General features: G+C 39.2%; 1 protein-coding gene across 6 annotated transcripts in view; it reads right to left on the bottom strand.

Annotated features, from left to right (window-relative positions):
- The window catches only part of pacsin1 (protein kinase C and casein kinase substrate in neurons 1), a 162,908-nt gene that overhangs the window by 5,318 nt on the left and 134,311 nt on the right, over positions 1 to 23,279 (bottom strand). For 5 of the 6 annotated variants that reach the window (XM_004910694.3, XM_031896856.1, XM_002938965.5 and 2 more), the window contains 2 exons: positions 10,949 to 11,073; positions 3,849 to 4,045 (listed from right to left, as the gene is read on the bottom strand). In XM_004910694.3, coding sequence (XP_004910751.1) covers positions 3,849 to 4,045; positions 10,949 to 11,073 — 322 coding nt within the window. Of the gene's footprint in view, positions 1 to 3,848; positions 4,046 to 8,491; positions 9,259 to 10,948; positions 11,074 to 23,279 lie in introns of those variants that run through there. The other variant, XM_031896857.1, reaches the window with a different exon arrangement.

Genomic DNA, 23,279 nt, shown 5'->3' on the forward strand with positions numbered 1-23,279 from the left:
GTTTTGCTCTTCAGGGCAATTCCCCTACAGCAGCCTATATAAAAAGTAAATGAGCTAGGCACTTTAAGAAAATCTATACCCCCAAACAATGTAGGTCTCTATAAAAATATATTGCACAAACCAGCTCATATGTAAATACCTGCTTCATCTAAATAAACATTTTTTTAATAAAAATATACTTTTTTAGTAGTATGTGCTATTGGGTACTCCTAAATAGAAAATTGTTATTTTAAGAATTTAGGGCCACCTCCTGGGATCATAGGATTCACAGTGCACACAAACAAACCAAGGCACACATACATGCTAGGCTAAGGTTACCATATGCCCTGTTTCAGGACCCTTGTTCCCATGGAAAGTACCCCCGTGAAGTGTCCCTGTTTGCTAGCATAAGTTCCCTAATTTCCCCGAAGTTAACAAATCTACAAGCCCGGCCTCAGGTCTAATGAATTACACTACCCAGCATTCTATAGGGCTGCTAGCATAGTGCCTGACCAATAGAGGCATGTTATTTTAAGGACCTGCCCTGTTCTTTCTGGAGGAAGCAGTCATGCTAGCTGAGGTGGCAGACCTGTACTGACTACCCAGGTATTTGATCGCTCTCCCCCCTCCTCCTGAAAATTTTTAAAGCTGGCCGCTAGAGTGCTCTTAATACTGACACAAAGCCGAACACTGGAATGCGTCTAAAAGTTTTCTGACACTCTCCGGTTGTTCGTTTGTTGCAGACTCTGCAGGCTTTCCCTTCAATCATAAGACTTCAGCAGTGTATAACAAACTTTAAAAATCTCTTATCAGCAGTTAGTGTGTGACTGTTCTTTCTGTATATACAGCACTGAAGCAGCACTGCCCGTTCAAAAAAATGGGTGCACCAGGATAGCAAAATAGAGTAAAAAGGCAGAGCTGCCTCTGAGACCAGGTATTATACATGGAATTGGCACTGTGTCACAGTGCTATAAGTTCTAGGGTATTGTACATGAAATTGCCTGTGTGTCACCCTGCTATGAGTTCTAGGGGTATTATACATGGAATTGCCTCTGTGTTACCCTGCTGTGAGTTCTAGGAGTATTATACATGGAATTGCCTGTGTCACCCTGCTATGAGTTCTAGGGGTATCATACATGGAATTGCCTCTGTGTCATCCTGCTATGAGTTCTAGGGGTATTATACATGGAATTGCTACTGTGTCATCCTGATATGAGTTCTGAGGGGTATTATACATGGAATTGTGACCATATTCATCCTTTTATGAGTTTTGTGGGCATTATAAATGAAATTTGCATGCATCATAACTCTTATGTTTCATTGGCTTTCACTGTTTTAAAATATCCGTAAAATGGGGTGTGGTTTATTGGGGGTCCTAAAGTGGGCATGGCTTTAAAATTTTGCTGCCGTTCTTTCCCCTGTCCCCGGATCTCAATATGAAAATCTGGTCACCTTATGCTAGGCAACATCAGCCAATTAATGGACACAGTTCTGCCTTTTGCTTGTGCTAAATGGTGGATCAAGGGAAAGGAGGTAAAAGGGCAATATTTACTGATATATATATACTGGAAAAAGGACAGCAGTCCTAGGATTTATAGAATTGTGAGCAAAATGTAAATGCAAAAATAGAAAGGTTTATTACTCGACGTTTTGGTCTCACACAGAAACCTTCATCTGGAGTGAAAAAAAAATACTGATATATAGATATATCTATCTATCTATCTATCTATATATATATATATATATATATATATATATATATATATAGTATAAAAAAGACCAGCAACTCCGGGATTTTTTGTGAAAAATCAAAACATATATTCAAAGTAGCATAAACAGCCGACGTAACGTTTCGGTCCCCATCGGGGCCTTTCTCAGGGCATCCATGCCTTGTAACACACATCTTTAAATCACCAAAAACCAGTAAATCAATAGGAAGTGACATCACAGTGTACTGCCATAAAGTGGCTGAAGCCATAAAGCAAGTGAAAGTGCTGAAAAGTGCTGTAAAGTGTTCAGTGCTAGGCAACATCAGCCTAATAAAGTGTTAAGCAGCATTAACATAATAAAGTGACTTAGTGAAGACTGTTAGTCCAAAAATTACAGGTATGCATAATATCATATAAAAATTCATATAAAATTCCATACAGTAAACATTTGCAGTGAGAGGTTAATGTGCAACATAAAGTACTTTTTCAACCATACATCGACATATATATAGAAAGTGCATGTGCAAAACCTGTTGCTACATTAAAATCCAGTTAAATACATCCTTTATTACGCTGCGCAAGCTGATCAACTAACCTCACTATCCTGGCACTATCACTTTATTATGTTAATGCTGCTTAACACTTTATTAGGCTGATGTTGCCTAGCACTGAACACTTTACAGCACTTTTCAGCACTTTCACTTACTTTATGGCTTCAGCCACTTTATGGCAGTACACTGTGATGTCACTTCCTATTGATTTACTGGTTTTTGGTGATTTAAAGATGTGTGTTACAAGGCATGGATGCCCTGAGAAAGGTCCCGATGGGGACCAAAACGTTACGTCGGCTGTTTATGCTACTTTGAATATATGTTTTGATTTTTCACAAAAAATCCCGGAGTTGCTGGTCTTTTTTATACTATTGGAACCCTTTACCGAGCACCCGAGGTATGTTATGTAGCGGTGTGCCATCCTTTGTGTATATATATATATATATATATATATATATATAGAAAAAGGCTGAGGCACACACTTATAGGGATAACAACCTGGGTGCAAATCAGATAAACAATGTAAATATGTAAAAAATGCTGATGCACACCAGGAAAATTTAATCAAAAAAGATACTTATTTTATTTAGATCAAAAATTTGATCTACAAGTTTCAAAACTCTGGTTATTCCCTTCTCTAATAATACAGTTCACCTCCTTCTGATACAAACTCATCCTATTTTTTACTTACTCTTCCTAAAACAGTAAAAAATCTATATTTACAACCCAGTCACATTTCTCACCACCAGGTTTCAGTAATATAAGTCATAGCATAAAGTTCTATGCCTTAAATTAACTCTTACTCTCCCACCATGCCTAAAAACATTTGCAAGCAGACAGACTAATTTTTGGCTTGAAATTTACATTATTATTTGGAGAGTGATAGCTATTATTAGTTTAAGACAGATATCTGTAATAGTGCAGCTATTCCCTCACTCTTTCACATGATCCTCACTAGCTTGCCCTCACTAGCCCATACTATACTATATACCATTCTATAGTGCCTCATGAACATGTCAGCATTAAGTAGTACATTATAAAAAAATGCCTTTTGCTATTTTCGTTATTCTATACTGCCACCTCCTGACCACTGCTAGTACAAGTATAAACCAGCTGCTATTTGTTAGGTTTTGGGAAAAAAAACAACAAAATGTATAACAAATTTTACAACCCTTTTCAAAATACACTTATTACACATTTTCAGTGGTTTTAAAATTATTTGTAAAATGTAACCAACTGATTGGTGGTGGACGTACGTCTTTTTTCAACCCAACTTACTATGTTACTATGTTACTATGATTTATAGGTCTGTAAAGAGGTATGTAAAACATTAAAACTGGACATTATAGTGAAACATAAAATAATAAACAGTGACACAAGGGTGAGGGTGGTGACGTAAAGAAGTGGGGGTGATGTCATGAGGGACAGGGAAGACAATGGGTTATATAGATGTAAAGTTGGGCAGACTGAGGCTTAAATGGGAAGGGGGGGCGGTACATTGTTGGTAAATTTGGGAAGTGTTCTACCAGCTAGATGGCAACCATAAAAACCACAGAAAAACAGACATATATTTCATATACATTATTAATATCAGTGATTTAAAGCATACCTGCTTTAAAGCTCAATTCATCTTGCTCTTGTCCCTCATAGTCATAAAGTGCTCGGACACGCACCCTTAAAGCCCCTTCCTCTTCAAATGGGTTAGCCCCTCCATTCGAGTCTGCAGTGGGATACGAGCTGCTGTTCCCGCCTTCATCATCTGACCAGTCGGCAGTGTATGCTTGAGTTCGATCATAACTACTGACACTGTAAAAGGGATTGTCAATATTAATTTCTTAGAATCATCATTATTTTTAAGCCTCTTGGTTGGTTGTTGGTCACCTTCCTTTCTGACATCTTGTTTGACTGAGTGTTTTTATACATGCTAAGGAACTCTGAGGTGACTTCTAATATCCTCATATTTTACAACAGCGGGTATATTATTTTTTTATAATACACATGTTTCAGTGAGTCATGTGATAGAGACAACATTATTAAGTACCAATTATAAATGATGACATCACCAATCACTATTTACAATGATATAAGCTACAAGATATTCATGACTTGTGTATTTTATATAAAGCACATTGGAGAAGCACTCTGGGACTCAAAACAACTGTGACTGATCAAAAAGGTTTATTTGTCAAAGTTTCGGTCACTCCAGGAGAGCTTTCCCAAGAAAAATACATTATTGCACAAATTGGAACCAAAACCTAATAGGTGACATCATCAGTTATCTCATCATATGCAAATAAGGTTGAAAAAAAAAAATAAGAATGAGACACAGTGAACCCATTGTTTCCAAAACCATAGGCGGATTTTCAGTAAGGCTAGGGGAGGCTTAGCTTGGCACCTTGAAAAGAAAACAAAAAAACCCTCTCGTTTTCTGCACTGTCCTGCAAATCTTCTCCTGTTCTTGCAAGCTCCGTTTCTGCTGTAATCAGCTGTGCTCTGATGGGATCTTTCTTTTTGTGGATTCTCCAATCAGAGGACAGCTTTCTTGACAGACAGTAAAACTGACCAATCAAGACTTGTGGTGATATTGTAAATTGAAGGCAGTGCAGAAAGGAAGGCTAAAAAGAAGAATCTGCAGGCTGTAACTTTACCTAAGAACCAACTCTGAACTTTTGCTGCAGATTTCAACCGACTCCCACAGATTCTAGACATCTAGACAATAATTTGCCTTTCTCTTCTTCCTCTTTCCAGCTTTCAAATGGGGGTCACTGACACCAGCAGCCAAAAAGTATTGCTCTGCAAGGCTACAATTTTATTATTATATATAATTGTACTTTATAATTACATATTCTGCCATTCAGGCCCCTTAACTATTCATATTCCCATCTCTTGTTTAAACCACTACCTGGTTGCTAGGGTAAATAAGACCCTAGCAACCAGATAGCTGCTGATATACCAAATGGAGAGCTGCTGAAAAAAGCTAAATAACTGAAAAACCATTAAAAATAAGAGGACCAATTGCAAATTCTCTCAGAATATCAATGTCTATATCGTATTAAAAGTTAATTTAAAGGTAAACTACCCCTTTAAACTAACTGCTCACAAACACAAATGTATGGAGAACCCCTCACAGAAGTGCACATATGAATACTTTTACATCCTAAACATTTTAGGGTAAAAAAAAGCATTCTCACCCGCACTTTTGCAGAGTATCCCTGGAAGTCAGTGGGAACCGCAAGTCTCACGTTAGTTTTAGGTCAGTCTATGTATGGCCCATCTATAGCCTTCCCAAACAAAAAATTCACCCTCCACCTATGGTTACACGGTAGCCACCTTTGCACTTTCTCGTTTCGATTTGGCCCTGCCACTGCAAACCATAAATTCTGTCTCCTTTACCCCTAGAATTAGCTGGCTTACCAATGAGTTTGTCAGTGAATCATTCAGCACAATATCAGGAATTTTGGGAGCTAAACGAGGGCTCTACACAGGACCAGGTCATTTGAGAGACTAGTAAAGCCTATGCAAGGTGATTATATATTTCTTTGATTAGGAAGGCTAGAAACAGACAAGATGTGATCTTGAAAACCCTAGAAGAGAAACTAGAGGAGACTAAAAAAAATGTATGCCAATAGCCCAACCAAATCCACCAATGGGACTTCAATCTAGCCTATGTACATGTATGTATGTATATCTTTATTTATAAAGGGCTACTTATGTACGCAGCGCTGTACAGTAGAATACATTAATACAAACAGGGTGTTAATAAGATAATAGATAAATACAAAGTATAACAATAAATACAGATAAATACAGCTGCAATAAGTTAAGAGTCGAGGACACAAGAGGAAGGAGGTCCCTGCCCCGTAGAGCTTACAATCTATATAAATATTCCAAGTGGGTGGTCCGAAGAGCAGCCTTCTGATATGATAAAGGGGTCATACGATTCAGGCTATCCTATCTAGGGAACCACCACAGTCGACTTCCATACCAAGGTTAACCTCTGTGTGGGGTCAAGAAGTTTGAGAACAAAACAAATCCTTTTCCAATTTGCTTGGAGTTTTACTCCAATTTATAGCGCCAAAATCCAGTGCTCCTCTGAATCTCTTAACAAATATCTACATAGGATTCCAACCCCCAGACTTGACTCTGAAGGGTTAGAGCCCCTCGATCAGCAGATAACACTGGAGGAAATTACTCAGCCAATACATGAGTTTCCCAATGGAAAAGCCCCCGGTCCGGATGGACTGTCCATCAAATGGTATAAGGCACAAAGAATTAGTAGAAACCAGATTTGTTCCCTATTTAACTCTATAGCATAAGGGGCCAGCCTACTAGACAGCTCAAAGATGGCCACTATTACTGTGATCCTTAAATAAGGAAAGCCTCCAGAGAAATGTGGATTGTACTGACCTATATCACTTTTGAACTCTGGTCAAAAGTTCTGGCCAAAATCCTTGCTAATAGACTAAATAGAGTGATTATGCATTTAATTCACGCTGATCAGACAGACTTTTGCTTAATAGGGCCACAGACATTAATTATTAATTAGATGACTCTTCACCAACATCTGGGCCATGCACAGTTTCAAGGGGAGAGAGTGATAGTATCTCTTGAAACAGAAAAAGCCTTTGACACTGTGGAGTGGCTCTACCTCTGGGCACTGCTGACAAGATATGGTCTGGGCAATCAATTTGTAAGGTGGATAAAAGCTCTATATGACTCTACGAGGGCACAAATATTGGTGCATGCATAGTTGTCATAGGAGTTCCATAGGAGTTGTCATAGGAGTGTACTTAACTATCTCCTGGGAGACACTTTCAAAACTTTAGGGAAGGTTTAGGGACAATTGTTACCTTAAGGTTAATTGGGCAAAATTGGTTATTTTCTCTATAGACAACGGGAGCGCTAGAAACTCGCAGCATGGTACACTATTGCAATGGGTATCCACCTTACATATCTTGGTATAGTAATACATAGGGACACACAAAAATGTGTAGAACTGAACCTAGCACTGATTGTTAGATAATTGAGACTAAAATCGCAGCACTTGCTTAGTCTCCTGTTGTCTTTGCATGGACATATAAATATATTAAAAATGATTTTTCCCACAAAGCTCCTTATATGTTTCATAGCACACCAAATTATGCCTACCAGAAAGTGGTTTAAAAATTTAGACACTTCCATAAGGAACTTTATAATTACAGGAGATGCAGTCCACGCACCCTTATTGTGCACTATTGAGGTAGAAGATTTGTATACTTCACTGTGTCATGATTAAGGAAGAGAGTACATTAGAGAGTATTTAATAAATGAGGTCAGTAGGAGAGAGTGCTCGGGTGACATACGGGAGGGGGGGTGCCGGTGGCGCAGCGTGCCTGCATGCAGTCAGCAAATAGAATCAGTTAACATGTGCTTACACAGTGAAAATAGCTTCTTGCAGCCCCAGGTGCACGCTGTACCCACTGCCCGGGCAGATAAATTCAAAAATGAAGAAAACAGCAGCACTCCGGTTGTTTTGAAAAATGTGAATCTTTACTAAGTACCAAAGGCAACGTTTCGGACTTCACTCCAGCCCTTTATCAAGCCCATGCAGTCAGCAAGAGACAATGCTCTGGTGACACACGGGGGGGGGGGGGGGGGGTGCCGTTAACGCGACTTGCCTGCATGCAATCAGTAGGAGAGAGTGCTCGGGGGGGAGGTGACTGCAGCGCGACGTGCCTGCATGGTAGGAGAGAGTGCTCAGGTGACACACGGGGGGGGGGGGGGGTGTTGAGTTGCCGGCAGCGCGAAGTGTCTGCATGCTCGCTACAACCGCACAAAATGTCGTTTTGAATAAAATAGAATCACAGCACAGTAAGTTGTATCTTACAAAATGGTATTAGAATTTACAAAATTTATTGGCTGAGAGGGCGTGTAGTAAGATATGAGGTAAGCAGAAGTTTCGATAATTGGAATTTCTTATGGTATCAGTTTTGCTTTTGATGTGTACAAAAAAAGTCAACTGCCAATTCGTAGTGGAGTCATGTAAATGCACAAATAAGAAGTGTAAGATGCCTGTTTCTTTGCGTATGGTTCTGTATAATTTAACATGTAAATATCTTTGTTTCTATCTTTGAGAGCTTTAATACACTGTAGAACTCTCAGTATCATTCCTGTTACTTACACACTTTTGTGAGTGTCCTTTTATTAAATAATTTGATTATTGAAACTTAGCAGTAGCTGCTGCATTTCCCACCCTAGGCTTATACTCGAATCAATAAGATTTTCCAGTTTTCTTAGGTAAAATTAGGTACCTCGGCTTATATTTGGATTGGCTTATACTCGAGTATATACCAGAAATGGTAAGTTACCTTGATTTACAGGTTTCATACGCTGAAGATGGTTTTATTACAGGTTTGTTTACAAAAATCTACGGACAGGAACAATATGTTACAGAAGGATAGTTTTCATCTAGCAGGGGTCACTAGGAAGGTCCATAAAAGTCAGCTTATAAGGGAAAGGAGAATTACTTCATCAGATATGTTATTTAAAAATCAAGCTGACGATTTCATTGAGATGTTCTGTGAGAGCGGATATGAAAGGTTTACAATTACAATGTTTTAAAAATGAAATGTTTCCGCTTTGGAAGTTCTCCAAAGATTTGCTGATTCAGGGATAAAGATTGGATCCTGAAACTTAGCCTTGACTGCTTGAAGTTCTTATGAAGTCCAGGAAACCTGCCACAAATTCTACATAACAGTATCTGGAAGACATTTGCCAAATAAAGAAATTGTAGTATCAGCTGTGGAACTTCCTAATTCCCTTCAGAAAGAGTTGGAGAGAGGTGTTAGGATAAGTACTTTAAAGACACAGGTGACAACTATTATGGCATTCTCAGGGGCTTGATGGGCTCTTCATCCTTTAAAAGTGAAATTTTTCAGGGCATCTATTTTGGATTTTGCCACCAAAAGGCCATTGTGTTCTCAGTGAGATCTTCTACTGGTTTTGGAGTATCTTTCTTCTGAAGGCTTATTTTCTTGCAACTAAGAGTTTCAGAAGAGCAGACAGATTATTTGTTATTCCAGTGGGTAAAAGAAAAAAAACACAAGCTTCTGCCAAGCAGAGGAGAAACTTATAAAGCTGCTCTTTATCACAAGCACTGCAACTTGAAGAAGGGTGGAAAGCTATTTATTTAGACCTCTTTATATTATTTTGAACAAACTACCCTGTTTATAGGAGGACAGGGAAACTATTTCAGAGGAAAAATAACATTAGTGCTTTGCAGTAGTAAAATGTAACAGGAAAAGTGTTTAATTTTTTCAAATTAAAAGTCTGTTTTAAATTAAATTAAATTTCCAATCTGTCTCAGTGAATTGATGAAAGAAGGAGTTTAGCTGTATGTCAAACTACACACTGCTTCAGGGTAACATGTAGTGAGGACAGAACAAAAAGAATAAAAAGCATTTCCAACAAAAGGCCAATTTATTTTGTTTATTGTGGTGTAGGATTTACACTGCCCTTGTTAACAATAAATGCAAACAAGCTAGAGCATCTTTTTTTAAGGCTAATGTCACATGCAAAGGTGATTAGGCCTCCTTGCATATTTGTGTGCATTAGGCTATTGTCTCATGGAGAGATTAGTAGCTGCGATTTTTAAAAAGTGAGTTCCAGTGACAAGTTGCTTGTTTTGTCTCTACATAGAGAAGAATATAAATCGCCAGTACCTAAACCGACGATACAACTTCAAATCGCTTATCGCTCCGAATCACTATGAGGCCCTTTTTCGAGCGATTTTACAAGGAATGCATTGTCATTTAAAACTATTAGAATCGCTGAAAGTAAAACCCACTGACCGGGAAGTCACTGCGATTTCCCCATTGCACTGAATGTAATTTCTAATTGTGGGCAGGGAATATGACACCTGGATTTGTGGGAACTTGCTTTTTAAAAATTGCAGCAACTAATTTTTCCGTGGGACATTAGCCTTAATAGGACTGGAATCTGCCAGTCCACTATCCTGGTGGATAGGTCCTTGATGTCAGGACTGCAGTCATCTGGCCTTAACGAGGTGGAGAGACAATTGAGACAGTGGAGGTACTATAAGTTTATCAGGGTTAACAGCAGTGATAATGATCCCAAAAGCCTCCAGTGGCCCAGTGGGGTAATGTACATATAGATCACCATACAGACCAGGGTTTGAATCATGACTTTATTATGGATTTCCTGCAATACCACATTTGAATGCCCATTGTTTATGTCCTGCTAGTCACTGAAGGCATTTTGGTGTGAGTCATTACTGATACAAACATACAGTGCTCAATAATACATTTCTACAAATATTTTTTCCTTAATGCACATAGTGTTATATAGTACAGCAACGTGCACAACAAAGCTCCGATTGATGTAATGTTGTAGTGGTTTGTGAAAAATGTTCAAAAGTTTTTGGGAGAGTAGAATAAATAATGGGCAGTTTAACAATATGCCTGGCTAATATACAAACATAAAAACACTCATAATTAACAGAATGTTTTTATGCTTCATTACAGTTTTGTGATAAAAACTACATGTGACATAGTCCTTGGGGAGCCTGTAAAGAATTCCTCAGCTGAATCATACAATATGGCATAAAATCTTTTGGGCAAATTACAATACATGTCTGTACTCAACACATGAACGGGACATACAATTTAACAAAAGGAAAATAAATCGAAAATAAATCCTAATGTTTCTTACCTCCCTCGATCTCCTCCTTGAGAACTATTTTCGGTAGTAACCGCCACATTAGTTAGGACAGCACCTTCTGTTTTCTTTGTTTTCTCCTTACGGGCGATTGTGTGAGTGACATCAGGATTCCATTCCTAACGGCAAGAAAAATTCAAAGAGTTATTTGGATAAAAATTATGGCAATTTTAGAGCACAACAGAGAAGGGAATTTACATCTGTTTAACCTAGGGTTGCCACCTGTCCAGTCTTGAAAAGTTCAACAGGTCATTATGTAGTTTTGTAATTTTCTGCATGTTGGGCACCAGAATATTCATAAATGCCATGGTTTTTCGTATTTAGGATGTTTTATTACTGGTCATAAGGATATGTAAGGTATATGATGTATATGTAAAGATCAGAGGCAATTTTTAGAAATTAAATTGAAAAGGAGACCAGATATAAAAAGCTGTAGTTTTGTAATTCTATGCATATTGGGCATTAGACTATTCATAAATGCCTTGGTTTTTATATTTCAGATGTTTACTCACTGTACATAAGAATATGTAAGGCATGTGATGTATATGTCAAGATCGAAAGAAATTAACATTTAAATAGAACCTGTCACCCAGACATAAAAAGCTGTAAAATAAAAGTGCTTTTTAAATTAAACAGGAAACCCAAATTCCTTTTTTGTTAAAATAGTAACATAGTGCAGTGTAACAGTAAGTTAGGTTGAAAAAAGACGTATGTCCATCACGTTCAAACATAATGCCTATATATAACCTGCCTAACTACTAGTTGATCCAGAGGAAGGCAAAAAACCCCATCCCCGCAGAGGGAAAAAAATTCCATCCTGACTCCATGATGGTAATCGGACCAGTCCCTGGATAAACTTGTACTAACAGCTATCTCCCATAACCCTGTATTTCCTCATTTGCTAAGAAGCGATCCAACCCCTTCTTAAAGCTATATAATGTACCAGCCAGCACAACTAATTCAGGGAGGGAATTCCACAACAGCTCTCGCAGTAAAAAATCCTTTCCGAATATTTAAATGGAACCTCCCTTCTTCTAAACGGAGTGGGTGCCCTGATGCCTGTTGGAAGGACCTACTGGTAAATAAAGCATTAGAGAGGTTATTATATGATCCCCTTATATATTTATACATAGTTATCATGTCACGTCTTAAGTGCCTCTTTTCCAGTGTAAACAGACCCAACTTGGCCAATCTTTCTTCATAACTGAGATTTTCCATACCCTTTACCAGCTTAATTGCCCTTCTCTGGACCCTCTCTAACTCAATCATGTCCCGTTTGAGCACTGGAGACCAAAACTGAACAGCATATTAGATGGGACCTTACCAGCGCTCTGTAAATGGGAGGAATAACACCCTCCTCTCGTGAATCTATGCCCCTTTTAATACAGCTCAAAACCATGTTTGCCCTTGCAGCTGCTGCCTGGCATTGCTTGCTACAGCCAAGTTTATTATCTACAAGGACTCCAAGGTCCTTCTCCATTATGGAATTGCCTAGTGCAGTCCCATTAAGGGTATAAGTGGCTTGCATATTTTTACATCTTAGGTGCATGACCATACATTTATCCTCATTAAATCTCATCTGCCACTTAGCCGCCCAGATTGCCAGTTGGTCAAGATCCTGCAGCAGGGATGTCACATCCTGGATAGAATTGACTGGTCTGCAGAGTTTTGTGTCATCTGCAAACACTGATACATAACTTACAATACCCTCCCCTAAGTCATTTATGAACAAATTAAACAGAAGTGGATCCAGTACAGAACCCTGGGGGTCCCCACTGAGAACCTTACTCCAAGTAGAGAATGTGCCATTAACAGGCACCCTCTGAAGCCAGTTTTCTATCCATGTTAAACTACTTCACTAAGACCAATTCACTTTAGTTTAGAAAGCAGTTGGTTGTGGGGAACAGTATCAAATGCTTTGGCAAAATCAAAATAGATTATATCTACTGCACCTCACTGTAGCAATTAAATTGGTCTGACATGACCTGTCCTTCATAAAGCCATGCTGATTACTGCTCATAATGCCATTCTCCAGTAGATAATTTTGTATGTGATCCCTTAACAAGCCTTCAAATAACTTTCCCACCACTGACATCAAACTTTACAGGCCTATAATTGCCAGGCTGAGATATTTCTCCCTTAAATATAGGAATATAGGAATGACATTAGCCTTCTTCCAATTAATAGGTACCATACCTGATGAAAGCGAGTCTAAGAATATCAGAAACAAAGGCCACTGTAAATCTGACCCTAGCTCTCTCAGTACTCGAGGGTGTATTCCAAAAAATCTCAGCTGTCAATCATATATTGCCTGCCCAGACTCTATGCCTTATAGTGGTCATACACATTACAATTATAACCAGTGGTCGTAGGAAAGATCGTTCGGAGCTGAATTGTCAGATATGCAAGCAGAAACAAAATAATTATACCCCTATCTTATCATTCAGCACTAAACACCTTCAAAGGCGCTCAAACAAAATTTCCATCCCAATGCATGTACGGCCACCTTTAGGCATAGAGGTGAAGCAGACAACTGCTTTCACTTTCCATTCAGCACTCACGTTCCCCCTCCCTCCTTATCTAATTGTGTAGCTAATGAATGGGCATATGCATCAGGTCCCCCATTCTGTCACATACACAAAATTTTAGGGTGATTCAAAGCTTGCCTTTATAACAGTGTCCACAAAATGGCACCTGCCTGCTTGCAGTGATCGTGTAATTCTAAGACTAAAGTAAACAAGTTTTATATTATACATATTTATTATGTTTTCACCTCTTGAGTCAATGCCATTTTTTATGGAAGACAGCACTTTATTTGCTTTAGTAGCCACTGAATGACATTGCTTGGAATTAGAGAACTTGTTATATAGAAAAATTCCCTCTTCCTTCTCAATTAAGGATACCCCCAACACACTACCATTTAGTGTATAATTCGCATTTATAATATTTCTACCAAAGTGCATAACTTTCATTTTTCTACACTGAACCTCATTTTCTATGTTGCTGCCCAGTTTTCCAATTTTGTCAAATCACTCTGCAAAGTGGCAGAATCCTGCATCGAACTTATAGTTTTGTACAATTTAGTATCGTCAGCAAAAATAGAAACAGTACTTTCAATGTCCTCCACCAGGTCATTAATAAACAAGATAAAAAGCAAAGGACCAAGGACAGACCCCTGCTCCATTGGCCCAATTAGAAAATGTTACATTTACCAACACTCTTTGTAATCTGTGCTTCAGCCAGTTCTCTGTCCGATTACAAATATTATGTTCTAGGCCAATATTCCTCAATTTTATCATTAAATTTCTGTGCAGTACTGTATCAAATGCTTTAGCAAAGTCCAAGTAGATAACATCCACTGCCATTCCAGCGTGAAGGTTCCTGCTCACCTCCTCATAAAAGGCAATTAAATTAGTCTGGCAAGATCTGTTACACATAAAACCGTGCTGGCACAAACACTTACAGTATTGTGATTTGCAATATATTCAACCTATCCCTTTATTACCCCTTCCAAAAGCTTTTCTACCATATTCCTATATTGGGGATCAAATTGTTTTGCATAATTTTTTACATTGATGTATCTTGTATCTGATGACATGCTGACAAGCTTTGAGACAATTTCTGTAATAAAAATAGCACTAATGTTAGCAAATATTGCAGTTTGGTGGTTTGGAGTAAAGAAACATAATTAGCGAAAAATGTATGGCCTTGTAGACTAAAGCATGCCAATTTCTGAAGTAAATCTTTCAGAAGTGTACTACTGGGAGATTTTGATATATACAAGTCCTAAATCTCAATGGTGTGATGTGTTCACTTTGAGCCAAAACATCTCTCTAATAAAGAACATTAAATTTTCATAAGCCCAGCAAGTGCAGACCTTTTTTCCTTTATATATATAATAAGTAGCTGTATTTTTATTGCTACAGCGTTACTTGTATTTTTTTTCTTTCTTACTTATACTTACCTCTTATTACTGTTTTAAATTTATTTCACTTCTGGCACTTTAATAAAAGCTAGGGATCTAGCTGAAATGTCAGTCAGTCTACTTTTCAATAAAACACCTAAATTTTACTTTATAATTGGGATAGTACTGGGATTGGGATCATACTTGGTTGTAACTTCACCCAGGCAATTTTTTCCTATATATGTGAGTGTCTCTGTGTCAACTCTTATATATATTTCCAAACATTACATTATCGCCAAACAAATATGTCTTTGTATGGCTGAATAGTTTATTGCCCATTATGCATAGATTTACCACACTATGGGCCCGATTCACTAAAGTCCGAAATAAGGAGTGCTATTTATAGCATGCGTTAAAAATCTTATCACTTCTTATTTTTCACTCGATTCACTAAAAGGACACTTGTCATAATTAAGAAGCAATGTTCTTGGCGTTATTTATCTTACAATGACATATTTTAATGAAAAAAACTATGCAATAAGCGTTATAGGGGCCGATTCACTAAAGGTCAATAACGCTTATCGCATAGTTTTTTTCATTAAAAAGCATGCGATAATTAAGTACCGATTCATCAAAGTCATTTTGCATGTGTTAATCCGCATATCGCATGCACAAAAAAAATGCATTGCGTTAATTAGCGAATAGAAATAGTACTAACGCATGATTCACAAACACATATGAAGCGTTAAACGTGCAAAATATCGTGTTAATCTGTGTGAATATTAACCCTACTTGGGGCAGGCGGTACTTAAAGAAAATTGCGGTTCGTGAGCTTTTGGCAACACAACATGGAGTTTGCAGTCGTATTTTTTCAAGTATATGTTGGCCCTAGAGTGATGCATCCTCCAGTTTTCAGGGAAATGGTGGTTTTCAGAAAGTAATGGTTACGTGCGTAATATATTGCGCTCTGCAAGTGTCCTTTTAGTGAATCGAGTGAAAAATAAGAAGTGATAAAATTTTTAACGCATGCTATAAATAGCACTCCTTATTTCGGACTTTAGTGAATCGGGCCCTATGTGACTTACAGAGGTACCCAAATAAAAAAGTGCATATGAATTTTCATGTCTGACACTCTGGCTGCTGCAATATAAGCAGAGACCCTAGAAAACCATACATTTTCCAAAAGCGCACAATTCTTACAAAACTGAAATATGTAAATATGTCTTTCTACTACAAAATACAAAGCAATGCTAAACGTTGACGTTTTTATAAAATTTCTGAAAATCGTCACAAAGCTTGCATTTTACCCCCATTATATGCAGGGCTGTATTTACTGTAAGGCACTTGATGGCCTGTGCCAAGGGAAGCCGCCATGGGGTGGCAGCGCATGTTCCTTAATAAAGAATGTCAGGGTATTGCAGTATTGGTGGTTCAGTGGGCAGCTTTTAATTTTTCTTCAGGCAGTAAATTCTTCACTGATTGCTTGCATCTTTTAGCTGTAAAAGAGAGAGAGATGTACGCAGGCATGCAGCACCAGTCTGAACCAGAAGAAGGAATCAGCAATGACATAAGAATTCAAAGCCACCCACTGAACCACCGATGCACCAAAGCTAAGCTATTAAGCAGTTTATGATGGAGGGGGGTGTCTAATTTTTTAACTTTCTTGGAACTTCAGTAACTTAGCAGGACAAGAATATTACATTATATGGATTTACCAAACTATGTGGCCTACAGCAACACCCCCCAAAAAAATAGTGCAGATGAATTTTCATGTCTGACACTCTGGCAGATTTCCCAGTAGCAGTGCAGATTTCACTGATAAAATCTGGTGCCCTTACTGTAGGTTCATAGCAAAAATAATATCAATCCTGGGTGGGTGGGTATAGGGGGGGGCATTATAAAAAGTGCCTAGGGCAGCAAAAACTGTAAATATAACCTTCATTATATGCCAAACATTTTATAAACACCAACATAAAACATCCTAAATAATGCTGGGGGTCTACTAAACAGTTTGATGCCCAATATTCATAGATTTACCAAACTGTGTGGTGTACAGATGCACCCACATGGATACATAGCACATGCCTCCTGCTTTAGGCGGGACAGTCCCAATTTTTTGTCCGGCATTGCCTCAATTGCCCAGTTTTCTTAAAGGACATGTCAACCCCAAAAATATTTTTTTTGCCTAATAAAAAAAATAACTTTGCAATATGCATTCATTACATATTTTTTATTTTTTTAGTTATTTGTATATATAACTGCTATTAAAGGGGATATATACCATACATTTTTACAATGCACTAAACCATGTAAAATAATGTAAAATAGAAGGAAGTGCTTCTGTTTTAATACCTTTGGATCCAAATATGTTTATAATGTTATGCTTTGCTGGGGTTTGATCCCAGGACCTCCTGGTTGTTGACAGTGCTCCATAACCATTGAGCCAGGAGAGCAGCCAGCAAGAGGTGACTGCTTAGTGTTTCCATTTACCTTCATGCTGGGATTTGTGACATCACCCCAATAGCTTTATTGGCTTGGTGGGGTCGGTCAATCAGGGCTGACTCTGTCTTATTTAAGCCCAGCCCTCCTCACACACTTTGCCTGAACATTGGTTAACATTAAGCACTGTGGCTTGTCCCTAGTTTGTGTTTCCTGTTCAGGCTCCTTGTCTTGCTGTCTTGCTTCTTTGCTCCTTTGTCTTGCTCCTGTTCATGCTCCTTGCTCTTTGCCTTTGTTCCTCGCTTATCCAGTCTATGCCCGCTCTGTCCTGTCTAGTCTACGCCTGCTCCGTCCCGTCCTGTCTAGTCTACGCCTGCTCCGTCCCATCCTGTCTAGTCTACGCCTGCTCCGTTCCATCCTGTCTCGTCTACACCTGCTCCGTCCCATCCTGTCTAGTCTACGCCGCTCTGTCCTGTCCTGTCTACGCCTGCTCTGTCCTGTAACAGCCCCTGCCTCAAGGACCTTCCCATCTCCCACTCGTAACACATAAATGCTTAAAAACTGTGCTCTTCCCACCCCTTTTGCAAGCTTCTGGTTTAGGACTCTTCAGTATGTGCCTGGGAGTGAGCAGCCCTGATCTACTTTAGTAACAGAGCAGCAGCTACTTGAAGTGCAGTGGATATGCATAGGGTGGGTGGGGCTTTGTGATGTCACAGGCAGTCAGTTCCTGCTCTGCTCATGCCCCTTCCTTCCCCTGCCTGCTTGTTCATTCTCCAACTGATTGGTTCCCCCTGTCTCCCTCTCTGTGCTCAGATCGGTCCCCCGTCCCCAACGTTCATTTGTGAATCATACACATTTGCCTTAAAAAATACCATACCACTATAAACAAAGGAAAATGTTACTATTTTTTTTTAATTTTACAACTAAGCTTATTGATCAATAACTAGCTTATTGATCTGGCAGCAGCACAAACAAAACTATGGATCTCATTTATATAATTTCTCATATAATTAAAGTTTTGCTTTCAAAACTACTTTTTTTCTGCATTATTTCACATTTTTAGGGAGGATGAATATTATAACTGAATATGGACTTTATATATAATGTCTCCTTTAAAAGTAGTTTTGTCAGTCCTTTTCTATTCACTGCCCTGGTGGCTCTGGCATTTGAAAAAATGTAACACAAGGCAGAGGCTTGCTGGAGGAGCCTGGCACTTGCAACATTAAAAAAGTAACAACCAGGAGTTCAGCAAATGCTGCTTTCTATAACATTTACAGATACCTTTTAAAGCACTAATCATTTTCAATAAATTTATATTGGAAAGTTGCTTAGAATTATGTTTCCTTTAATTAGGCAAAAAAATATTTTTGGGGTTGACATGTCTTTTAAAGTCCCCCACTTTCACTAACATTTAGGTGAATGCGCTGCAGAAACTGTGGTGCTTTCTCTCAAGAGATGAGAGTGTGATGTCACTGTGGGCAGCGAGTGGGGAACTTTATTGTGCATACTTATCTCTGGCCAAGCTCAATTCTCCTTCTATCCCAGCTATTGCTTTTTAGTATTTATCCCTTCTTCGTCAATGATGTAAATCTTTCTTCAACCACTGCAAATTTCTTATCTTGAGCGCTCCGTTTGGGAAAGCTCAGTGGAGGAGGATGCATAGGGGAACAAAGCCGGGGAAAGGCTTGATAGAATGCTAAAAAAAAGCCTAGTGTATGAAGGTGCTTGAAGAAGGACAAGAAAGAATCCTGGCTTCGGTGCATCCCTACTTTTTACATTCATTTTCTATTTTAGTGATTTCTGAGATATTTGCATTTTTTAGACTGCTAATACCAGTCTTTTGGCTCAACTGAGAGTGAGGAATCCTAGAGTTAACTAAATACAGAAAGGTCACAGATACTTTGGACCTTAAAAATCCGTTGACTTTTTTTTTATAAACTTACTTACAAGATAGTTGAGCTAAAAGCCTGCCAAGCAGTAAAAATCTATAAAAAAAACGGTAAAAATAAACAAAGAAGATTTCTTAATTAAAACATCAAATTTATAGTGCTTAACAAAAGGTGTGAAAACCAGGTAGACGCTTTACAAATGTCTTCAGGGGAAGCCTTGGCCTGGAATGCTCAAGGTGCCACCATAGCCCTGGTAGAGTGTGCTATAAAGAAGAAGGTACCGAACTGGTTTGAGATTTATAAGTGAGAAGAATGCACTGTTTGACCCAACTAGTGAAGGTGGACTTTAAAGGCTGAGTTCCAGCTTTAAGACCCAGAAGAATAGTACATCCCAGGGAAAACTTTCAACTCTCAACTTTTAACTCACCCCCTTGAGCCAGAATGAGAATGCCTGAAACTCATATTAACCCAATACCTGAAATGAAGACACATATGGGCTTATTTATTAATTTTCAAGTTTGTGAATTCAAATTCTAATTTGAATAAACTCACATTTAAAACAAACTTGAATGTTTGCTTATTCATTAATATGGAAAACTTGTTCAATTAAAAAAAAATTGAATACCTCGAACTGAAAATATAGCTTGACTAGGACAACTCCTCTTGACTTCTACATGAACTTGCAAGCTTTTAGCTGCTGAATTTTTACATTCAAGTTTTTGAGTTTTTTGCACTTAAAGGAGAAAGAAAGGTAAAAACTAAGTAAGCTTTATCAGAAAGGTCTATGTAAATACAGCCATAAGCACTCACAGAAATGCTGCACTGACTTCTCTTTCAAAAGATTTGTTGTTTCTGTAATTCATGTGCCAGAGACATGCAGCTCTCTGCTTTCTCCCCTCTCCTGCTCCCCCCTCCCTCAAGAATGCTAAGAACTGTAGGGATCCATAGGGTTAACTAGTCCCTATGGCTTTAAACCCTGCAGCTTCCTGTTTAGTGCTGTTACTGGGCAAAGACCCATGTATCAGTCTTGAGTTTCAAGTGTGTGTTCATTGGTTAACAGGGAGACAACTCCCTGGGCACTCAGATATAGTGCTTAGCAGGGGGGTGGGTCTGCCTCTTTGGCTGCCTTTGCTCACAGGGTAAGGAGCACTGAGCCTGGGCGCAGGACTAGGCCCCAGTAAGCCATGTACCCCAGTGTTGTCATCCACTCTGGGGCAGGACTAGGCCCCAGTAAGCCATGTACCCCAGTGTTGTCATCCACTCAGAAGCACAAGCAGTTTGGCTCAGAGGAAAGTAGCTTTGGGAGTACCCTTCCAGACAGGCAGTGTTACCTTAGCGTAGGGCCACGGTTTAGACATAGGAGGCAGGTAGTGTGTGAACCCTGATCCAGAGTTGCCGTGGGGCCTGAGGGCTAGAGGAGTTTAACCTGAGGAATGTGGTATCCAAGCTGACTGTTCCAGAGAGTGAGCAACTGAACCAGTGACAATGATCCTGCCCTGGCTCAAGAGGAGTTGGGAGGAGCGGGTGTGCACCCTCTCTGTGCTGACCTCAAAGAAATGCTATGCTAACTAATGTGTGTTAATATATTGCATAACCTTGCATATTGATTGTCTCTGACAATAAACCAATTCTGCTGTTCAACTGCAAGAACCTTCTGGTGCCCATTTGTTATTCTGCACTGCACACAGCTACAGTGGGTTGTAGTTGCACTACACCATAGCTCTGTTTGGTTACTTCCACATAGCGAAGGCCCATCCTGAAGGACTGAGTCGCGTGTACCCCATGCTGTAGACCTATCTAGCCGTGCTGTTGGCTTGGTTACAGCCAAGAAAGGGTTACAGAACTCACTCCCCCCCCCCCTTAGGAATGTGGATCTGTGCCAATCAGCAGGAAGCTGACTCATAGTCTTACTCACTGAGCATGTACACTTGGTCTCGGTGCAGGAGTGAGGCACTATGGGAACTTTCTTTACACAGCTCAGCGTTTTTTCTTCCTGTTTGGCTTCTGATCATCTGAACAGGTGAAATATGGGGAGACTTAAGGGCCCTGAAGGTATGTCTGCAGCTTGAGATTAACTCTTTATTAGCCTTTCCTCCTCCTTTAAAGGACAAGGAAAGGCTAAGTCACTTGGCGGTGCCAAAATGTTAGGCACCCCCAAGTAACTTTAATCGCATACCCTGTACCCCAGGCTGGTGCCCCTGTTAGGAGAAAATAGCACCAGCCAGGGTACCTGTAGCGAACAGGGGCACCAGCCCGGGGTAAAAGGTAGGCGATTTAAGTCACTTGGGGGTGCCTAACATTTTGTTGAGGTGTAATCCTCAATATATCAATACTGGGACACTTTACTGCATTTTGAGTGTTGAAACGGCTATCATGGTATAACCATTTAGCATTGGATATGAAGTGCACTTTTCCAGTTTATTATTACTATACTGCAACTGCTGCAGATATCAGTGCAATCTTTATATAGCCATCCAGCTTGTCAGCAGTTAACCAGTACTATCATGATATAGCTATTTAGCACATGGATACTAAGGGGCTGATTTACTAATCCACGAATCCGAATGAGAAAAATTCGGATTGGAAAACGAACATTTTGCGACTTTTTCGTATTTTTTTCGTCACCGTTACGACTTTCCCGTAAATTGTCGCGAATTTTTCGTAAGCGGTATGACTTGCGCGAATTGTCGCAACTTTTTCATTGCCATTATAAGTTTCGAGAATTGTCGCGACTTTTTCATTGCCATTATAAGTTTCGAGAATTGTTGCGACTTTTTCATAGCCATTACGACTTTCGCAAATTATCGCAACTTTCGTATTGAGAGCTCGAAAAAGTCACGACAATTCGCGAAAAAGACGCAAAGTACCGATCATTACGAAAAAAACACATTCAGACGCTTTTCGGACGTTCGTGTATTAGTAAATGTGCCCCTAAGTGTACTCTTTGCAATCATCATTGTGGTGTAGTATTTCAAACTTTGCAGAATCTGCAATTCATCATTTATGTTACAATTCTTATAATATCCTGCATTCTGCTATCGTTACCCGTATATAAAACTTTTACTAGCTGGTGGGAATCACTGGAACAATGTAGTAGCAATCCCATGTATTATACTGTGGGCATGCAAAAGTGGTGAGTATGGAGAACATTCAGTTATTACTAGGGGACAGCTGCCCAGAGTTTTAAGAGGACTGAAACCGAAGTGAAAGTTTATTCAAGCGTGGAACTGAGTAGCAGATTTGTCTGAATCTGGTTTTTCTTTTCCCCGACCAAAAAATAAAAAGCTTGGCACCTAAAACCTAAAACAAAAGGTACAGAACCTCACAGAATCTAGAGAGGCCAAATAGCAAGGCCAACATCCCATAAATGAAACAGGGACAATGAAAAAATGTATAACCTCTAAAATCGAAAGACAAAAATGCTGAACAACCAAAAGAACAAGTAACAATACCCCAGGGTATTGGTAAGTGGCTGACAACTAAAGCTCAGATTTCCCAACTACTGAATATAACATAATATGAGACACAAGCAAAACAAAGCAAAAAACATCCATTCCCTGCAACAAAGGTTCCCTCACAGAGCAGAGGGCCTTCCACAAGACACAGGCGCTCACTAGCAGGCACAACCATAACCCTGGCATAAGCCAACTCACTATTATACCTACCCTAGCACAGCCAGCAGGCCAGATAATCCACACCAAAAACTGGCAACAATTAGTATACATAAACATGCTAGTGCTGGGGCTATGTAACTGGCCTAAACACCAACCTGTGGCACTAGAAAATAAAGCTTGGCACCTGCAAGCATCTACTCCACAGCTCAATGGTATCAGTTTACAGAAGAGTAGACAACCGTTTACACCTACCAGAAGATCACCCAAACACAGAGCTGATGCAAGTGAAGATGAAGTGAAGCCCACTAAGCCCAACCAAATTGGGAAACAAACATGAAAAGGCTAACAAAACAGCAACACTGGTACAAGTAGTGTGCAAGCAACTGCTGATGCTAAATTAACTAACAGCCTGCATACCACTAAAACCAATCATTCATAATGCATGTAGCGACTAATGCAGAAGCCAGCCAATACACACA

Source organism: Xenopus tropicalis, chromosome 2 (assembly GCF_000004195.4).
Source record: "Xenopus tropicalis strain Nigerian chromosome 2, UCB_Xtro_10.0, whole genome shotgun sequence".
Taxonomy (NCBI): Eukaryota; Metazoa; Chordata; class Amphibia; order Anura; family Pipidae; genus Xenopus; species Xenopus tropicalis.